Source organism: Physella acuta, unplaced genomic scaffold, assembly GCF_028476545.2.
Source record: "Physella acuta isolate Inbredline_101_S28 unplaced genomic scaffold, ASM2847654v3 ptg000352l, whole genome shotgun sequence".
NCBI classification, from domain to species: Eukaryota; Metazoa; Mollusca; class Gastropoda; family Physidae; genus Physella; species Physella acuta.
Genome location: NW_026731871.1, coordinates 1 through 18,231, shown reverse-complemented (window position 1 = coordinate 18,231; position 18,231 = coordinate 1). Strand labels below are relative to the sequence as shown.

Below are 18,231 nucleotides of genomic sequence, written 5' to 3'. Positions count from 1 at the left end.
CAATTTTAAACGGATAGAACTGTTGAATAAAAAAGCATGACGACGCTATCAGCTGACCAATGCTGTGTCACGCACACGTTTCACAACACGAGCCCGCCATCTTTCAACGTCAGCACCACCGGAAGTGACGCGTCCAACATGGCGGCGAGCGTGTTGATCAGCGATGAGCTCTGGAGCAAGCTGGACATTTTCCTCAACTGTTTCCTCGTCCACGTCCTCAGCGCGCTGGGTATTGTGGGTAACGTCATGAACATCCTTGTCCTGACCCGCTACGGGCAGAAGCAGACGACCAACCTCATCCTGACGTCACTGTCGGTGACGGATCTCGTCTGCTCCGTCCTGCAACCGTTCAGACGGCTCCAGTGTCTCGTGGCTCAGTTCGACCTCGGTCTCTCCGTGACGTACCGAACTTTCTCGACGATTTATCTATACACTTTCGTCGACATCTGCGTGGCCTTGAGTATCTGTCACGTGGCCGCCATCGCCATTGAACGCTTTACAGCCGTGTTCTTCCCGCTGCACGTAAATCGTATATTTACAATCCCCCGCGTGAGATGGGTGATTGTGTTCATCTACCTTTACACCATCGCTCTCCTGGCGCCTATGTTCTCACGGTTAAGTTACCAGTGGTTTTTCGACGAGAAATTCAACGTATGGGTAAGCAGACTTACATTAAGCAAATTCTACTCGCAAAACTACGACACCATCAACTTTTATTCCAATTTCATCGTGAATAATCTATTCTCGTCGGTGTCGTTGTTCATGATATTGATTTGTTCGCTGGCCATTACGGTAAAACTCACGACAGGAGAGTCGAAGAGATTAACCAAATCTTCAACCACGGCGTCAAAGAAGATCAAAGAAGCGAAAGTAGCGAAAATGTTGCTGACGGTGTGTTTGACCACCGTGGTGACGTACCTGCCGTCCGCCGTCATCTACATGTGCCTGCTGTACGCCAACATCACCATCTTGTCGTCGGGGAACCTCTACTCCCTCCTTCAGAGCGTCATCTGCGTACTGTTTCAGTTCAACGCCGCCGTCAACTTTCTCATCTACGTCACCATGAGCTCGAAGTTTGCCGCAGGCTACAGAAGATTAATTAGCAGGAAGAAGTTGTAATATTGATTAATTTGAGACGCTAATTAAAATTAAAGCTTGATCTTTCTTGCTCTGTTTATTCACCGAAAAAAAAAGGAATTTCTAATTTCTTTCCAATTTTTATGCTCGCTTAATTAAGGACGTCAGCATTTGGGCTGTATTATTATTATTCATTGATTTAGTACTCAATTCTGGACATAGAAGAATGTCTAAATTTTAGAAAAAAAATTCTCGATATTCAGACATCCTTTGGATTAATTTAAAAAAAAACAACCCATCATCATAATAATAGTATCGTAAATCATGATCACCATTTCCCGTTCGTGCCCAAGACACATGGGGCAGATGAAGTAGAGTTCATCTGCTTCAAAGACCTCGGCATATGAAGGGATAGTGTGGTCAGCACTATGCCCAGCCGCCTTTACTTTCCCTAACATGAGCTGGTACTCATCAGATCTGGGTGGACTCAAGGACGGTCAACTGACTTGGACCCGGATTCGAACTCGAGACTCTCGGGTTAGCAGTCTAGCTGGATTAGCAGTCTAACTGGGTTAGCAGTCTAGCTGGGCTAGCAAATCAACCAAACAGTGTTTCTTTCAGACTTTGTTTTCTCTAGGGAAGCAGTTGAAACTTTCGGGTGGGAGGGGGAGGGGCGGATAAAATTTTTCCCGGGGGGGGGGGACGACGACGACACTGGTAGCAGTATATATTTTCTATATACATTTTATTTCATTGGGGGTGGGGTGTGGGGGCGCTTCGGGTGAGGGGGGGGGGGGGGGGGCGAAGAGATACCTAAAAGAAACACTGCAACCAAATCATCAACCTGTACAACCTCGGCTAACCTACCGTGCGGTATGTAACATTTACAGTCTGAAGAACTCCTGAAGTCACTACACATTAAGGAGATAGCAATAAACACGAGAATTTGGAGCAGCATTTTGCTTTAACATCTCGACAAATCGTCCATTGAGAAAATTTATCGTAAGGTCCCTCCCAACTTCTTCACAAACTATGTGGTGCATATCAGAGGCGTAGCGAGGGGGGGGGGGGTGCGGACCGCACCGGGTAACACCATTTAGGGGGGTGACACCAAGGCAAAAAATAGTAAAATATATAGAGAAAAATTTGAGGGGGGGGGGTGCAAATCGAAAGTTTGAGGGGGGGGGGGGGGTGCAAATCGAAAGTTCGAGGGGGGGTGCAAATCTTCCCCGGGAAGAGTCGCTACGCCTCTGGGGGGGGGGGGTGTGACAACATTCAATGCGCCGCACCGGGTGACACCCGACCTCGCTACGCCACTGGTGCATATACTAAATTGTTCGTCCTGCATGGATAAGACTATTGAACACTGGTAAGCCTTGCAGAAATACTAATAGTGCTAGTACACCTATAATGTTTGTCTCTTAAAATTTAAAAATGTAATCTTGTATAATCTGAATCACGCTGTTTTTTTTTTATTATGTCAATGGTATGTAATGGAAAGCATTTATGTATACAGTTAAATATAATGTTTACACCGTAAGCTCCCGCAATGAGTGAAGTGAAGAATGGAGTCACTCAAATTTATTTCAAATAATTAATATGAATTAGATGACACATATGTTGATTAGCAGTGAGCAAAGGATTTTAAAAAAAAAAAACCAAACGATCTAAACAAAACGCTACTGTTTTCATTTAAAGTTATACTAAACGTTTAACTTAAATTTTTGAAAAATGTGTATTAATTTGTAATAATATTTAAGCAATTAATAAATTATGTTTATTAAATAATATTTGTTTTGTTGTAGCAAATTACTTACATATTTCAGACTGTTTTCCACAAATATTTCCAATTTAATCTTAGGTTATATCCCTTTAGTTTAACTTATTACTCTTTCAAGCAAGGTAACGCAAAACCTAATTTTGAATGCATTACTCTTTTAGAATCCATATATATAATTCTCTTCTGGGAGACGTTAGAAAACAAGCTGCAAGCGCGCTTTGCAATCCCCTCTCTTCCTCTCTATCGCTACCACCCACCCCCACATGGTCTGGTGAGCTGTGGTTCACGCTAAATGTTTACATTCGTAGAGCCGGGTTTGGTGACGGCTATTAGGAGCAGATAATTTAGTTTGAAACGATTTTAAACTTAGAGGATGTAACTAAGAGAAGGCTGCTTTCATGGGGGGGGGGGGGGGGGGGAGGGGGAGGGGAGAGAAGGGGGGGAGAAGGGGGGGGGGGTAGTGTTTTAAAGCAAATATATTCAGTGGCAGCATTGGTAGTGTCGAATTCACAAATTATGAATTACTGAAAAGTAGAAAAAAAACAACTAAATAGCGGCATATGATACGCCGCGGGTCGGCACGTATCCAATATTTTTCTCATACCATCAGAGGCGTAGCGGGGGGGGGGGGGGGGCAGGGGTGGGAGGTACATATGTTCTCGGGCAAATTGCAAATTGAAAGTTTGACGGGGGGGGGGGGGCGAAATTGAAAGTTTGTTTCCGGGCGCCGGGAAGGGTCGCTACGCCTCTGCATACCATTCACGCCTTCAACCACGCTGTCAAAAAACAACATGCTTGCCAAATATGCCATCCATCCTAAAACACACATGATCTATGATACATTTTGGCCTACATTTGTAACTACACCATGAGACGTAGATCAGTAAACCTAAAGGCACATCTCATATTATGAAGCACGATATTCCAAACCTTACAGACATAATTCAATCAGACATCACCCAATCAGACATCACCCAACCAGACATCACCCAATCAGACATCACTCAATCAGACATCACCCAATCAGACATCACCCAATCAGACATCATCCAATCAGACATCATACAATCAGACATCACCCAACCAGACATCACTCAATCAGACATCACCCAATCAGACATCATCCAATCAGACATCACCCAACCAGACATCACTCAATCAGACATCATCCAATCAGACATCACCCAATCAGACATCATCCAATCAGACATCATCCAATCAGACATCATCCAATCAGACATCATCCAATCAGACATCATCCAATCAGACATCATCCAATCAGACATCATATAATTCTAATCAGACATCATCCAATCAGACATCATCCAATCAGACATCATCCAATCAGACATCATCCAATCAGACATCATCTAATCAGACATCATCCAAATCCTGGATGATGTCTAAGAAAACGTTGGTAGGACATTGCGCTTGTGTGGTATGGTGTGGTCTGGCGGCAGAGCATATGATATGTGACGTCACGCTTTTTTGACGATCTTTTTACCTCCCATTATCCATCGTTAGATATGCCCCCCCCTCCTAAAATGAGGTCACTCTTCAGCCTAAAACCACAATAATGATTAGTTTTTTTTTTTTTTGTAAACAATTGAATTTTTTTTTACTGAAGCAAGCAATCATCGAGTGCATTAATTTCTACTGCGATGTACAAAACAGTCTTTTAAAAACAATAATTTACCACTGAAATTCTGTTTCTAACATTAATTTTTAAAATAGAAAAAAAAAATGTCGTCACAGTTTCTGAACATCCCTCTCCCCCTCCTGACACATGGACACAAAATTCCGAACCCCTCTCCGACCCCCCCCCCCCCCCAACCCCTTACCCCTGGGTATGTCACATGTGTCGTCCTTTAAAAACAACCTTATAACTTATAACTCTCATCTAGGGAAGAAAATTCCAGATTAATAAAAAAAAAGCGGCCTTGCTCATTGTTCTAGGGCGGACATATGCAAAGTTAGTAAATTCATAACGAAATCAACCGGGAGTGATTTCCCCTAAACTTTCTCGAGTATTCATACTTAACAACTACGAGGCAGGGGCGGAACTACAGTGCCGCCAGACCCCGCAATGCGGGGGGGGGGGGGGCACGCCATTTAGGGGACCAGAGCCGATCATAATAAAAAATTATATAGTTAATAAAAAAGTAAATTTTCTTTCATTTTTGACTTGATGGTTGTTTTGTAAAAAATTACCGTAGCTGTGGTTGGATTATCTTTATTCTATAGACACCACCCTAAGCTATTGTATTTTCTTTTTCCCTTTGTTTTTAAACCACTGTGAAAGCCGAGTCTTTCTCCTACAATTAAACTTATCAAAGATAAGCAAATGTTCAAACCACTTCCATGACTTATTTCCCTTTTTTTTAAATAGTCAAGAGAAAAATATTTACAGAAATAAATGCTAAGCTAAACTTGCATAATCATTTATTAATTTAAAAACAAGCTTCCAAGAAAGATTTGATTGAAGAATTTTGTTGAAAGCTTACCCTTCAAAAAGGTCAAAGTGGGCACAAATTGTATCTTTGCTAACACAGAGCATACATTTTATTCCCACGTAAATTAGTCTAAGTACCAAATTTATTGTTCTCTTAGACATGTTTTGATCCTATACTAGCAATAAGTTTGTCCATTAGAAACCACACCATCTGATGGGCATAAAGTGCAAAAGTGTCTGAAAACAACCTATGGGACCAGTGGCGTAGCCAGGATCATCTCAAGGGGGGGGGGGGTGTTCCAATTTTTACCCGGGGACAAACTTTCGATTTGCACCCCCCCCCCTCTCAAACTTTCGATTTCCACCCCTCTCATACTTTATATATATACCAAGGGGTCTATGGGGGGGGGTTATGACCGTCCCTAACCCCCCCCCCCCTGCCTACGCCACTGTATGGGACTATCCATAAATATGTCACACCCCTGAGAGGGCGCATACTAACGTGATTTGTAAATGAAAGGGGGAGGGGTAGTTATTACTTGTATTTCAAAAAGTAATTAACACATGAAATAGACCTGCATTTATGGACAGCTAATAACTGACGAACCACCAATTAAAATCTTGTGCTCCATAATAAAATCAGTGTTCTATTTGACCACATAATTTCTACAAATACCTAGCCCCAACTACATAGTCCCTGGTCTAAAGGACAGTTTATGCATTGTACATGTTTTATCTATAAATGTATCTAGCAATTGACTTCAGCTATTTATAAAGTCTTTAGAGGTTCCACATTCAACTGTGTTGCCAAATCTCTAGCATGCTGAATTTGGTTAGGGTGGTATGGGATCCCCCCAAGTCTGTCACATTGTTCCATATGTTTCCTCTCTGGGTCCCCTGGTACTAGAACTTCTGTCTCACCCTCTGCTGGCTCAAGATTTCTCAATGTGTCGTTCAGTTCTGTGATTCTATCAGTGAACTCTGGAGCAAAGGCAGCTGGATTGATTGCTACAAAACACTGACCTAGGTTAGCCTCCTTTTCTGTAGTTTTCCATTTTCTGATTTTCCCTCCAAAATCTGCACCACCCAAAAATCCCACAGAAGACTTCAACCATCATAGATAAACCATATCCTTTGTAACCACTCTGAGGCGTAGCGACCCTTCCCGGCGCCCGGGGACAAACTTTTCGATTTGCACCCCCCTCAAGATTTTGATTTGCACCCCCCCCCCTCAAACTTTCGATTTGCCCCCCCCCCCCATCCACCCTAGAGATTTCGATTTGAACCCCCCTCCTCAAACTTTCGATTTGCACCCCCCTCCTCGAGATTTCGATTTGCATCCCCCCCCCTCAAACTTTCGATTTGCACCTCCCTCAACCTTTCAATTTATTTTTCCAACCCATTTTGGCGCCCCCTATGGTCGGCGCCCGGGGACATATGTCCCCTCCCGCCCCCCCCCCCTCGCTACGCTACTGTAACCACTGCATTCTTCTGTGCCACCTAGTGGCATTAATCCTGTGGCTTTAGATGGGTTTGTTGTTGCCCTGCCAGTAGTCTCACAAGAGGAATGTCCAGCCCCTTTCTTTCATTCAACTCCAACTTTCCAAGAGCAACTGCAGAAGTAGCCATGTCTACTGTCACCATTGTTGGCTGGGGCAGCACATGCTAGAGGGTTTGTGCCTAAAGTAGTCTTCTTGGCTCTGGTAGGTACCATCAATGGAGATATATTAGTGAATGCCATACCTATCATACCCTGCTGCATTGCCCTTATGGCATACCATCCTGCTATACCAGGGGTCGGCAACCTGCGGCTCGCGAGCCGCATGCGGCTCTTTTGATATCAAGATGCGGCTCTCCAGCTCCTTGAACAAATACTAATAATCTTAATAAAAAAATAAAATATTTGAAATTAAAAAAATGTTAGTGGCTCTTTAAAACCAGGGAAAATTGTAACTTTTGGCTCTTCCGCTTCAAAAGGTTGCCGACCCCTGTACCAAAATGATTTGAGCCTTTAGCAGAAACCCAGCCAAGTCCACTTTCCTATGCTTTTTTAATTGCAATGTCTGTGCACAAATTTTCCAACCACTGGTCCTAGCACATTATTTCCATCTACAAATGCAGTTGCCGCTGTTTCCTTGACTATCTCAGGTTCCTTGTCACAGACACACATCTTGGCCTCAATGTCTTTCACATACATGTCCAGCCTGTCGAGTCCATGACTGTACTGACCTCTGTAGTCTGCAGCCACCAGAAGGTCAGCCAAGGCACTGGCGTGGTCCGGTTTTGTGCCCACTTTGACCATGCACCTGGTACAAAGGCGTGCATCTCTTCACGGGCTACGCCGCTTTCGTTAGACGCCATCTTCAACACGCTCATCAAACGAATGTATTACGTTCTCGTTGTTGTCAGACTAGAAATATTTTACTGTTGCAGTAGCCTATGTGGGCCTATGTAAACACAGATGTGAGGAAAACAGAGAAGTGAGAAGGATTTTCATTTAATTTTTTAAGAAGACAAAACATTGTAAACTAATTTTTACTTTCTTGTTTAAACTTATAGTTATCATTCAAATACAAATGTTATAAAATGTGTACTATTTTGATAAAAGTATTAAAATTATTAATTTATCGTAATAATTATAAAATAATAGTATTGACATAGTGAGAAATTTACCTATTTTAAACTGTTTTAACAGATAATAGCAAAATAATTATAGATTTTTTCCCTTTAGTGAATATTCTATCTTGTAAATTCTTTCAAGGGAGGGAAGTAGAGTTTTTAATGTTATACTAGTTTTAAGTATCCAATCTGCGTAGAGTTTTTTTTTTTTTTTTTTTTTGTTAAAGACATTGAATGAGGTAGGTAACCAATGGGACCCTCCGATTCCAGGGGTTACAAATAATAGAAATTTACTTTCCAGTGGCGTTATAACCATCTCAGTTACCGGTACTAGTGGTTAAAATCTCACAAGAGCATAAGAGTGGTTCTTAACCTTTTGGAGGTACTGAACCCCACCAGAATCATACGGGCATTCACCGAACCCTTCTTAATAGGGAAAAATAAATAAAAAATTCAAATTAAAATCACAGTTATATATTTTACTGGTGCACACAATGAACCTTCCTTTTATTTTCTCCCAGCATATATGCCTTCAACTACCTTCCCAAAAACATCAAACTTGCCATCCTAGCTAAAATAAAAACAGGGCGTGTGATACATTCAAACACTGTAACAACACACGCTACTTCATATAAATATCACATAGGCGTAGCGACGGGGAGGGGGGTACATATGTCCCCGGGCGCCGACCCTAGGGGCGCCAAAATAAACTCATTTTAGCTTCTATTTTGAATTATAAATATTAAAAAATATATGGGGGTGGGGGGGGGGGGGGGGGGGGTGGGCAAATCGAAAGTTTGTCCCCGGGTGCCGGGAGGGGTCGCTACGCCTCTGAAATATCACGACACATCCGATGTGTATCGCGTCATTACAATCCAATGCCAATGGCTACTGGCTTGTCTAGTAGCCTTGATTCTTTTATTTCAACTAATATACTTCCATTAAATAAAAAGATTATATATACTAAAGCAATTATTTTATATAAAATATTCCACGAAACAGCCCCCTCTTACTTATCAGACCTATTTTCTTTTAACATAAAATTAAATCGTCGTCTTAATTTACCGATCCCAAATACAACTTTTTTTCCAAAAACATAGCTTCGCCTACTCTGGTTCGAATTTGTGGAACAATCTTCCTAACAAAATAAAACTATCTAGATCTCTAAATATATTCAAATCTAAACTAAAACAACAATTATTTAATGACCTCTCTAACTGACTCATTGTAACATTTCTCATTCACCTATTATATTCTTATTTTATCTCATCTTGTATTATAACTATGTAATATTATTTCTTTATTCCACATTTTTAGTGCTATGTTACTGCTATGTCGTTACTATGCGATTGCTTTTTTTAAATGCTGTTATTAAATTGTTGTTTTTATTTGTTTATTTTAAAACGGCCAATGTGAAAAAAAGGCCTCCGTGCCTACAATTGGTACTGTAATTGAATAAATAAATGAATATATGAAATAAATCAAAATCTTATGTGATATTGAAAGAAAACGGTGGTGGTTATTGAGCTTGCGGGGAACGGCGTGGTCGAGCGGCAGAGTTATATTTGCCGAATCCAAAAGTCTTGTGTTGGAACCCCCGAGCAGATAAGGGTTTGTTGACTGGGGACAGCAGAGCATCTACAAGAGAGAGCTCGAGAAATCAAACAACGGCTGCTTTGCAGATTTTATCTGGCTAAAGCAAGTCTTGAAAGAAAATATGGCTGTAGTCGTAGTCAATGAACTATATGGTGCATAGCTTGTTTACGTAATACTTAATTGTGATGGAGGAAATCCATTTCCACATTACTCGTAAGCAGAGTTTCTTCCAGGCATCTCTTCGTTCGGGGGGAATTTATATAGAAAATATATACTTTTAACAGTGTCCCCCCCCCCCCCCCACACCGGAAATTTTAGACCGCCTCCCCGAAAATTTCCCCCCGTAGGGGGAAATTTTCTTTATAGGTTTTTTTAAATAGTTTTTAAAAAAATATTTTTCTTTATAGTCTATAATTTATTTTCTACTTTTTAGTGCATTATTACATAAAAGCTTGTTATTAAAACGTTTTTTATGAATTTTTTTTTCAGTACTTTACATGTTTTATTTACAATAGAGTTACATGACTAAAAACCATTGCGCGCTTACTGAACGTGATGGCGCAGCTATTGAACGTGATGACACGTGTGGTGTGGTTGGATAGACATGCCTACTAATTCGGTCCAAAGTTTAATTAATTCATAAAAAATTAATTAGGCATCCATTTAAGTCAAATTTAATGTCACTATGCATTGTCTTCATGTCTTGACCCACGTGCTAGCTGTGAATCGTATCGGTCAAGTAGAAGTGTCCGAATTTTCAGTCCTGCGTTTCGATCTAAACTGACGACAAACTGACGACTGACGACAGAGGAAGCAAGTTAAATAAAAGCTTGTAAAAAAATTTATAACTACCTCGAACAATGTATTCGAATGGTTAAGATAAAGAATTTTGAAATAATTTATATGATATATCTGAACAAAAAACTACTGGTTTTGAAAGAAAAAATTTAACAATCATTTACTTAGAACTTTATAAAATATGAATAGATTTAATGATATTATTTTAATAATTAGTGTGTAGTTTTAATTATAGAATAATTGTCTCGTATTATTTAGTTGCTTGAATGTTTCTTACTAAACAATACAGTAATTAGCAATAAATCATAGTTTATCTCCCTTGGTTTCAACTCTGTTGTATTCTTTCATAGAAGGTAATATTTGAACCCAATAATTACTTGTAAAATATCCAACCTGCTCAGAACAGTGTGTGTGTGTATGTTTGTCTGCATGTATCTGTGTGTCTGTGTGTCTGTGTGTGCCATCGTCTGGGTGTGTGTGTCTGTGTATGTGTGTGTATGTGTGTATGTAAGTCTGTGTGTGTGTCTGTTAGTGTGTTAAAGGCATAGACTGGTGTACATGATCAGACACCAACAGAGACCCTCAAATTACAGGGGTTCCCAAATGTTATGCACTTACACTACTGGGTTAAACTCACCAGAGCATCAGATCTGTTTACACCCTTTTTTTCTGCTCGGCGACTTTCAGCACCTCTGGGGGAGGGGAGGGGGGTGGGGAGCAGCACGACCATCAGACAACAGTCTAGAACAGTCCAGACAGCAACCAGTCTTCCTAACTTTACTATTTTCCGCCATTCGGCATGTTTTGGTATATTTTCACAACCTTTGTGTATATGGGCACGACCTTAGGGTATATGGCCACGACCTTAGGGTATATGGGCATGACGTTAGGGTATATGGGCATGACCTTAGGGTATATGGGCACGACCTTAGGGTATATGGGCACGACCTTAGGGTATATGGGCACGACCTTCGGGTATATGATCACGACCTTAGGGTATATGGGCACGACCTTAGGGTATATGGGCACGACCTAAGGGTATATGGACACGACCTTAGATTATATGGGCACGACCTTAGGGTATATGGGCACGACCTTAGGGTATATGGGCACGACCTTAGAGTATATGGGCACGACCTTAGATCATATGGGCACGACCTTAGGGTATATGGGCACGACCTTAGATTATATGGCCACGACCTTAGGGTATATGGGCACGACCTTAGGGTATATGGGCACGACCTTAGGGTATATGGGCACGACCTTAGGGTATATGGGCACGACCTTAGAGCATGGGTAAATTATCACGCGCTTAGGGTATGTGCTATACCGCGACAGTCCAGCTAGCTCAGAGAGTCAAGTGATAACGCCTGTCCTAGACTTGGATCTTAGGCGTGCTATAGAATCACAGTCACTCTGCTGCCTCTTTAATGCGAACTCAAAAATGAATAACGCATTTATAAAGTATTCAAATTAATTCAAGTTCTAGAAGCTAGTACGTAGAACCTCTCTGAGTCCGCCCAGCTCTGACGGGTACTCGATAAGAAACAAGTCACGGAAAATAAAGACGGCTGAGCATGGCGATAACCTTGCAATCTTTTCATATCTTGAAATCCGTGAACAGAAAGATGCGCAACGGAAAAATGCGCAACGGAAAACTGCTCACAAAAACAGTACGCAAAGGCATTTTTGTTTTCTTAAATCGAGCATTTATAGTAATTTTATAGACATTAACATAAAATGACCACATTTACATTGTTGCCATCAAAACATATTATTTCCACGAAACATAAAAAAAATAGTGTTTAAGTAAATAAGTTTGTATTTGCGCATTTTCCGTATGCGCAGTTTTCCGATTGAAGAACACATTGTACTACTTATTCCTTAAACAAACTCCTGTACGTCGAGGCGAACTTTGAACTCATGGTGACGTAGATGAAGAAGTTGGACGAAGCGTTGAGCTGGTATAGGACACAGATGGCGCTCTGTAGAATATAGAAGACGTTCCCTGACAGCAGAACGGGGATGTTGGCGTACTGCATGAACGTGTAGATGACAGCAGACGGCAGGTAGGCAACGAACGTCACCAGACACACCGCCAACAACATCTTCGCTACTTTAGCTTCCTTGATCTTTTTCGAAGACTTATCCACGTTGGAGTTTTTGATGATTTTTTTCGAGTCCCCGGTTGATAATTTAATAGTGATGGCTGAAGAACAGATGAAAATTATCAAAAGTGGTATTGTTGAGAAAAGGTTGTTGATGAAGGTGCGGGTGTAAAAGTTAAAGGAATCGAAATTCTCGACATAAAATTTGCTGAAGACGACTTTAGCGACGGTGGTGTTGAGTTTAGGATCGTAACCCCAGTCGTGGGTGAGTCGAAAAAACATGGGGGCGAGGAGCCCGAGGGTGGTGATGTAAATCCCGAGGATCAACGTCTTGACGCGCCAGGGGGTGAAGACGCGAGACACGTGTAACGGGAACAAGACCGCGGTGAATCTCTCCACGGCGATGGCGGTCACGTGACATATCCCCATGGCCATGAGGATGTCGACGAGGTTGTAGACGTACGCCGTGACGAACGTCCGGTAGGAGGCGGCGAGGGGCGGGTCGAACTGGGCGACCAGACACTGCAGACGACGGAACGGCTGGAAGAAGGAACACAGGAGGTCGATGACGGAGAGTGACGTCAGCAAGATGGTGGTCGTCTGGGATTGGTCGTGGCGGGACAAGACCAGGATGTTGATCAAGTTTCCCACAAGGCCAATCAGGGACAGGAAGTTGATGGCGAAGCAGTTGAGGAAGATGTCCAGCGCGGTGTATACGTCATTTCCGATGACGTCACTGCTGACCGCTGGGGTTTTCGAAAAAGTCACGGAAAAATTATTTGATGACATTGTTATAGATGTAAACCCACATCAATGATTATAGTTGGTTGAAAGATGTTTTTTGAGATTACATTTACTGGAAATCATAATATGACGTCATTAAAAATAAACCTATTTATAGAGACACGGGAATTCCCGGAAGGAACTCTAAATTGAAGCTAGAAAGAATAGCGTAAATCACGAGTCTGAAAATCTTTGCACCCAACTTGGTAATTATTTCAACTTTTTAATGTAGTGTCCACTAGGTCTTGGTTGGGCTGGATTTTAAAAAAAAAAAAAAACCGAATAGAAATTATCTCAAATGTAAAAAAAAAAAAAACTTTATCTCATATTATTTTATTTAAATTCAATATATTGTTGCTACATCTATTCACATCTGTTATGTATTTCAGACACACAATAAGACAATATATCCAGCGACAAAAAGCTAAAAAAAAAACTAATGAAATTATAGTTTTAAATATTGAATATCTGTTGCTTACATATAATTTGACTTATAATTCAAGATCATCTAATAACCAAAAAAAAAAAAACTGAATATTTTCCACCATGAATGTGATTAAAAAACAATTAACTTTTTTTACAAGACCAAATTATTTTAATAATAGATTATTTCGAATGTAGTAACCAGCTGTATTTAATTTGCGGTTAAAGAAAATGATTATTATTTATGTAATTTATCATAGCTTAGAAAAAAGAATTCGTGTGTTAGAAAAAGAAAAATTGTTTGATCGATGCTAATTGCTTGACTAATTAAAACTTAAACATATGCCTCAGACAAAATATCAGTTTAAACCGTTTCGTAGGTTGTATTTTATTTTAATTATTTTATGAAACTAATGGCTGCCACCCCCTTCCTCCTCCCCCCCCCCCACCACTAATGACATCATCAACAATTTATAACGGATTCATAAAAAATGAAACCTTCCATTGTACCTCCCGCTCTACTCTACCATTCCATCCCCTCCTTGTTTCGCTTCTGTGAAATTAACTTGGCTTGTTTTTATCTGTATCTATAAAAGCAAAGTGGATTCTGCCACGCTGTTTGTTAATCCCACCCTGGATTAGATCAGGTATTTGCAGGCAGGTATCAGAGGAATTTCTCTTGACAAAGTGGACTATTTAACTGGACATCTAATTCAACATCAATAATCGAGTTTTAAGTTACCGAAAACTGACAGACTGATAGAGGTCTTATATAAACTAAATATTTTTCCAAGTGTTTGAATTAGATCGTCCACTTGCAGATGCGATAATAAGTTTATATTTGGTAAGGAGATAGGCCTGGTGCCGTAAGCACCTAGAACAATACCAGATTTTCAACAACAAAAAATAGTATTAAGGGGTTAAATTTGAACCGTTTTATTTTACTTTTATAGGGACTTAACGCCTATTATGCTCGTACATGATACTATTCCAATACTTTAATTTTGTATATTTTAATTGTTATATCTATTATACTCGTACATGATACTATTCCAATACTTTATTTGTGTATATTTTAATTGCTTATTATAAGGTTGATGCTCACCAGAAAAGTGAAAGTATGTTACACGCGATTTTGTGTTCAATGGTTTGAATCTGATGCATATTAGATAAATATGTGTAACAAATGCTTAAAGTCAAACTGATCAATTTACTCAAAAAATTCATTAAAAAAGTTTTTAAAAAAAATTCATAAAAAACGTTTTAATAACAAGCTTTTATGTAATGATGCACTAAAAAGTAGAAAATAAATTATACACTACTATTTAAATTACTATAAAAAAAGCGTGGGTCACTTTAGTACCTATTGGATACCTTTACTAATATTTGAGAAGAGACCAACGCTTTTCTTTATAGTAATTTAAATAGTAGTGTATAATTTATTTTCTACTTTTTAGTGCATCATTACATAAAAGCTTGTTATTAAAACGTTTTTATGAATTTTTTTTCAGTACTTTACATGTTTTATTTACAATAGTGTTACATGACTAAAAACCATTTCGCGCCTACTGAACGTGATGGCGCAGCTATTGAACGTGATGATGCGTGTGGTGTGGTTGGATAGACATGCCTACTAATTCGGTCCAAATTTTAATTAATTCATAAAAAATTAATTAGGCAACCAATTAAGTCAAATTTAATTTCAGATTGCATTGTCTTCATGTCTTGACCCACGTGCCAAATGTGAATCGTATCGGTCAAGTAGAACTGTCCGAATTTTCACTCCGGCGTTTCGATCTAGACAGACAGACTGACGACTGACGAGGAAGTGAGTTAAATAAAAGCTTGTAAAAAACAAGCTTTTATGTAATAATGCACTTAAAAGTAGAAAATAAATTATACACTACTATTTAAATTACTATAAAGACCCACTCACCCGACCCACTCATCCGACCTACCTACCAGACCCACTCTCACTCTCCCGACCCACCTAACAGACCCACTCACCCGACCCACCTACCCGACCCACTCACCCGACCCTCCTAACAGACCCGCTCACCCGACCCACCCACCCGACCCACCTACCCGACCCACCTACCCGACCCACTCTCACTCTCACTCTCCCGACCCACCCACCAGATCCACCCGACCCACACACCCGACCCACCTACCAGACTCACAAACCCGACCCACTCATCCGACCCACCCACCCGACCCACTCTCCCGACCCACCTACCCGACCCACTCACCCGACCCACCTACCCTACCCACCTACCCGACCCCACTCTCACTCTCCCGACCCACCCACCAGACCCACTCGACTCACACACCCGACCGACATACCAGACCCACCTACCTGACTCCACTCACCCGACCCACCCACCAGACTCACTCTCTCGACCCACCTACCAGACCCACTCTCTCGACCCACCTATCCGACCCACACACCAGACCCACTCTCTCGACCCACCTACCAGACCCACTCGCTCTGCCCACCTACCCGACCCACCCACCAGACCCACCTGCCAACCCACTCACCCGACCCACCTATCCGACCCACTCACCCCACAAGGTCTGCAAATCTGACACACCAATCCAACTCACTAGTTTGACCCCACCCCTTTGACCAGAGGCGTAGCGATGGGAGGACGGGGTGTGGTAAAAACACCAATCTGAGGTGCATGACTGAACTATTTACAATCGAAGTTAAGGAACTCTATAGACTGCCAGAGTTTCTTCCAGGCATCTCTTCGGGGGGGGGGGGCGAACGAAAAAAATTTACCGCCCCCCCCCCCCCCCCCCCCGAACGAAATGAAATTTATATAATTTATATAGAAAATATATACTTTCAACAGTGTCCGCCCCCGAAGAAAGGTCTACCGCCCCCCGAAAATTTCAAGTGCCCCCCCCCCCCCGGAGAAAAAAGTGTGGAAGAAACTCTGTAGACTGCTAGTTGGCTTTAAGGACTTCGTTATCGATTGCTTGACACGAAAATAAAAACTGTGACAGGGTAGTGGCTGATATGGGAGGTGCGCTTTTTCGGTACCTTGAATACATTTATATAAACAGGGAGGGGTGGTGGGGAAAGTTAAGTGGGGGGGGGGGCAAAAAATTGATCATCTCACCCCGGCGTCGGAATGGGTTGTTACGCCTCCTGATAAGGGGTCATCCATAAATGACGTCACACTCGTAGGGGGGAGGGGGGTCCGTAATTTTGTGACGATGTGTGATGAGGGGGAGGGGGGGGGGGGGTTCAGATGTTTGGTCGTTACACTTATGCATTATAAAAAAAGCAATTTTAGAAAACGAAATTTTAGACGTTATTTCGCGTTTTAGATAACTGTTTTAATATATTGTAATAGTTTAGACAAGATTTTAGAAAAAATATCGATGTTTAAAAAAAATTCAACTGCAATTTTTAGGGGGGGGGGAGGGTTGTAGGTTGAGGTGTGACGTCATTTTAGGGGGGGTCTCTGGCTTTTTGTGACGACGTGTGACGGAGGGGAGGGGGGGGGGAGGTAAAAATTCGTCAAAAAAAAGCATGACGTCATTTATGGATGACCCCTAAGGCTGGTTTGCTAGGGATAGCAACCCAGCTAAGATGAAAACTCGAAAAAATCAAAACTACTGCTGGCTTGCGTATTGTTCATGTGTAATGTGTGGACAAGGGTGACGGAATGCAAATTAAAAATGATGAGTCAACGGACTATTTCGCGCATAAGATGCTGACACGTGTTACTTAATTATGTTCAAGGAAGTGCCAAACCTTATTGGAATTTAGGAGAGAGAAGTAGATCGGTGAAGTAAAGCAGTCTTATCAAAAACTAATATTTTTATTTCGAATAGAAAGCTATTGAAAACATTAGAAGGTTTTAGTAAATGATGATAAGAAGAGATTTCTAAGATAAGCAAACCAATCTGTAAAATATTTTACAGTGTTCGTATAAAGTTTAAGTTAAGACTTTAAATAGAATTTTGATAAAATGTTTATTAATGTATAATAATGTTTTACAATAAATTATTCATAATAACTGAAAAAATAATATTCTTGATATAGCAAGTTACTTAATCATAGTTTTTTTTTTTGCAGATATTAGAAATATAATTATAGGTTGTTTCCCTTAGCCTTGAAATTTAATTTTTTCTTTACCTTCAATGGAGGCAATTTGAAGGCTAATTACTTACGCTATCCCTAAAATATCCAGAGCATGTGTTGTTGCTAAAGTGTATTACTCAAAAATGAATAACAGGTTTATGAAATAGTTTTAGTAATTCTAGTTCAGGATACTATACCGTAGGACCTAATTCCACCCAGCCCTGACACAACGTAAAGATAGCAGGGCTTAAAGCTGACCTCACAATGTTTTCATACCATGAAATCACTCACGTCAGATACCAGCGTGTTTCCTTGTTTACATGGCCTAGTGCTCTCGCTCACAACAAACACATCCGTTTCGCCAAGTGTGTACTGCATGATGTCATTTCCGTCCGTGAAAAACTGAAATAATGGTATATCTTAGTGTATAATAAAATATATTTAAAAAAATAATTAAACAAGAAATAATTTTGTATACATGTCTTTATATAATTGTATT

The 18,231-nt window shown here is 40.8% G+C and overlaps 2 protein-coding genes and 1 pseudogene across 2 annotated transcripts; 1 reads left to right on the top strand and 2 right to left on the bottom strand.

Moving 5' to 3' along the window:
• Positions 1-36: 36 nt before the first annotated feature.
• On the top strand, positions 37-1,119 carry LOC131941175 (neuropeptide FF receptor 2-like). The gene has a single exon (XM_059300191.1). It carries the CDS (start codon positions 37-39, stop codon positions 1,117-1,119), a length of 1,083 nt encoding a protein of 360 aa, XP_059156174.1.
• Positions 1,120-5,846: 4,727 nt separating this feature from the next.
• On the bottom strand, positions 5,847-7,670 carry LOC131941185 (putative oxidoreductase YjmC; annotated as a pseudogene).
• Positions 7,671-12,199: 4,529 nt separating this feature from the next.
• On the bottom strand, positions 12,200-13,219 carry LOC131941188 (putative G-protein coupled receptor B0563.6). The gene has a single exon (XM_059300206.1). The coding sequence runs from the start codon at positions 13,217-13,219 to the stop codon at positions 12,200-12,202; it is 1,020 nt and encodes a 339-aa protein (XP_059156189.1).
• Positions 13,220-18,231: the final 5,012 nt, after the last annotated feature.

Excerpts from the sequence above, each read along its gene's own strand:
- LOC131941175 (XM_059300191.1), top strand. The coding sequence starts at position 37 with ATGACGACGCTATCAGCTGACCAATGCTGTGTCACGCACACGTTTCAC.
- LOC131941188 (XM_059300206.1), bottom strand. The coding sequence starts at position 13,219 with ATGTCATCAAATAATTTTTCCGTGACTTTTTCGAAAACCCCAGCGGTC.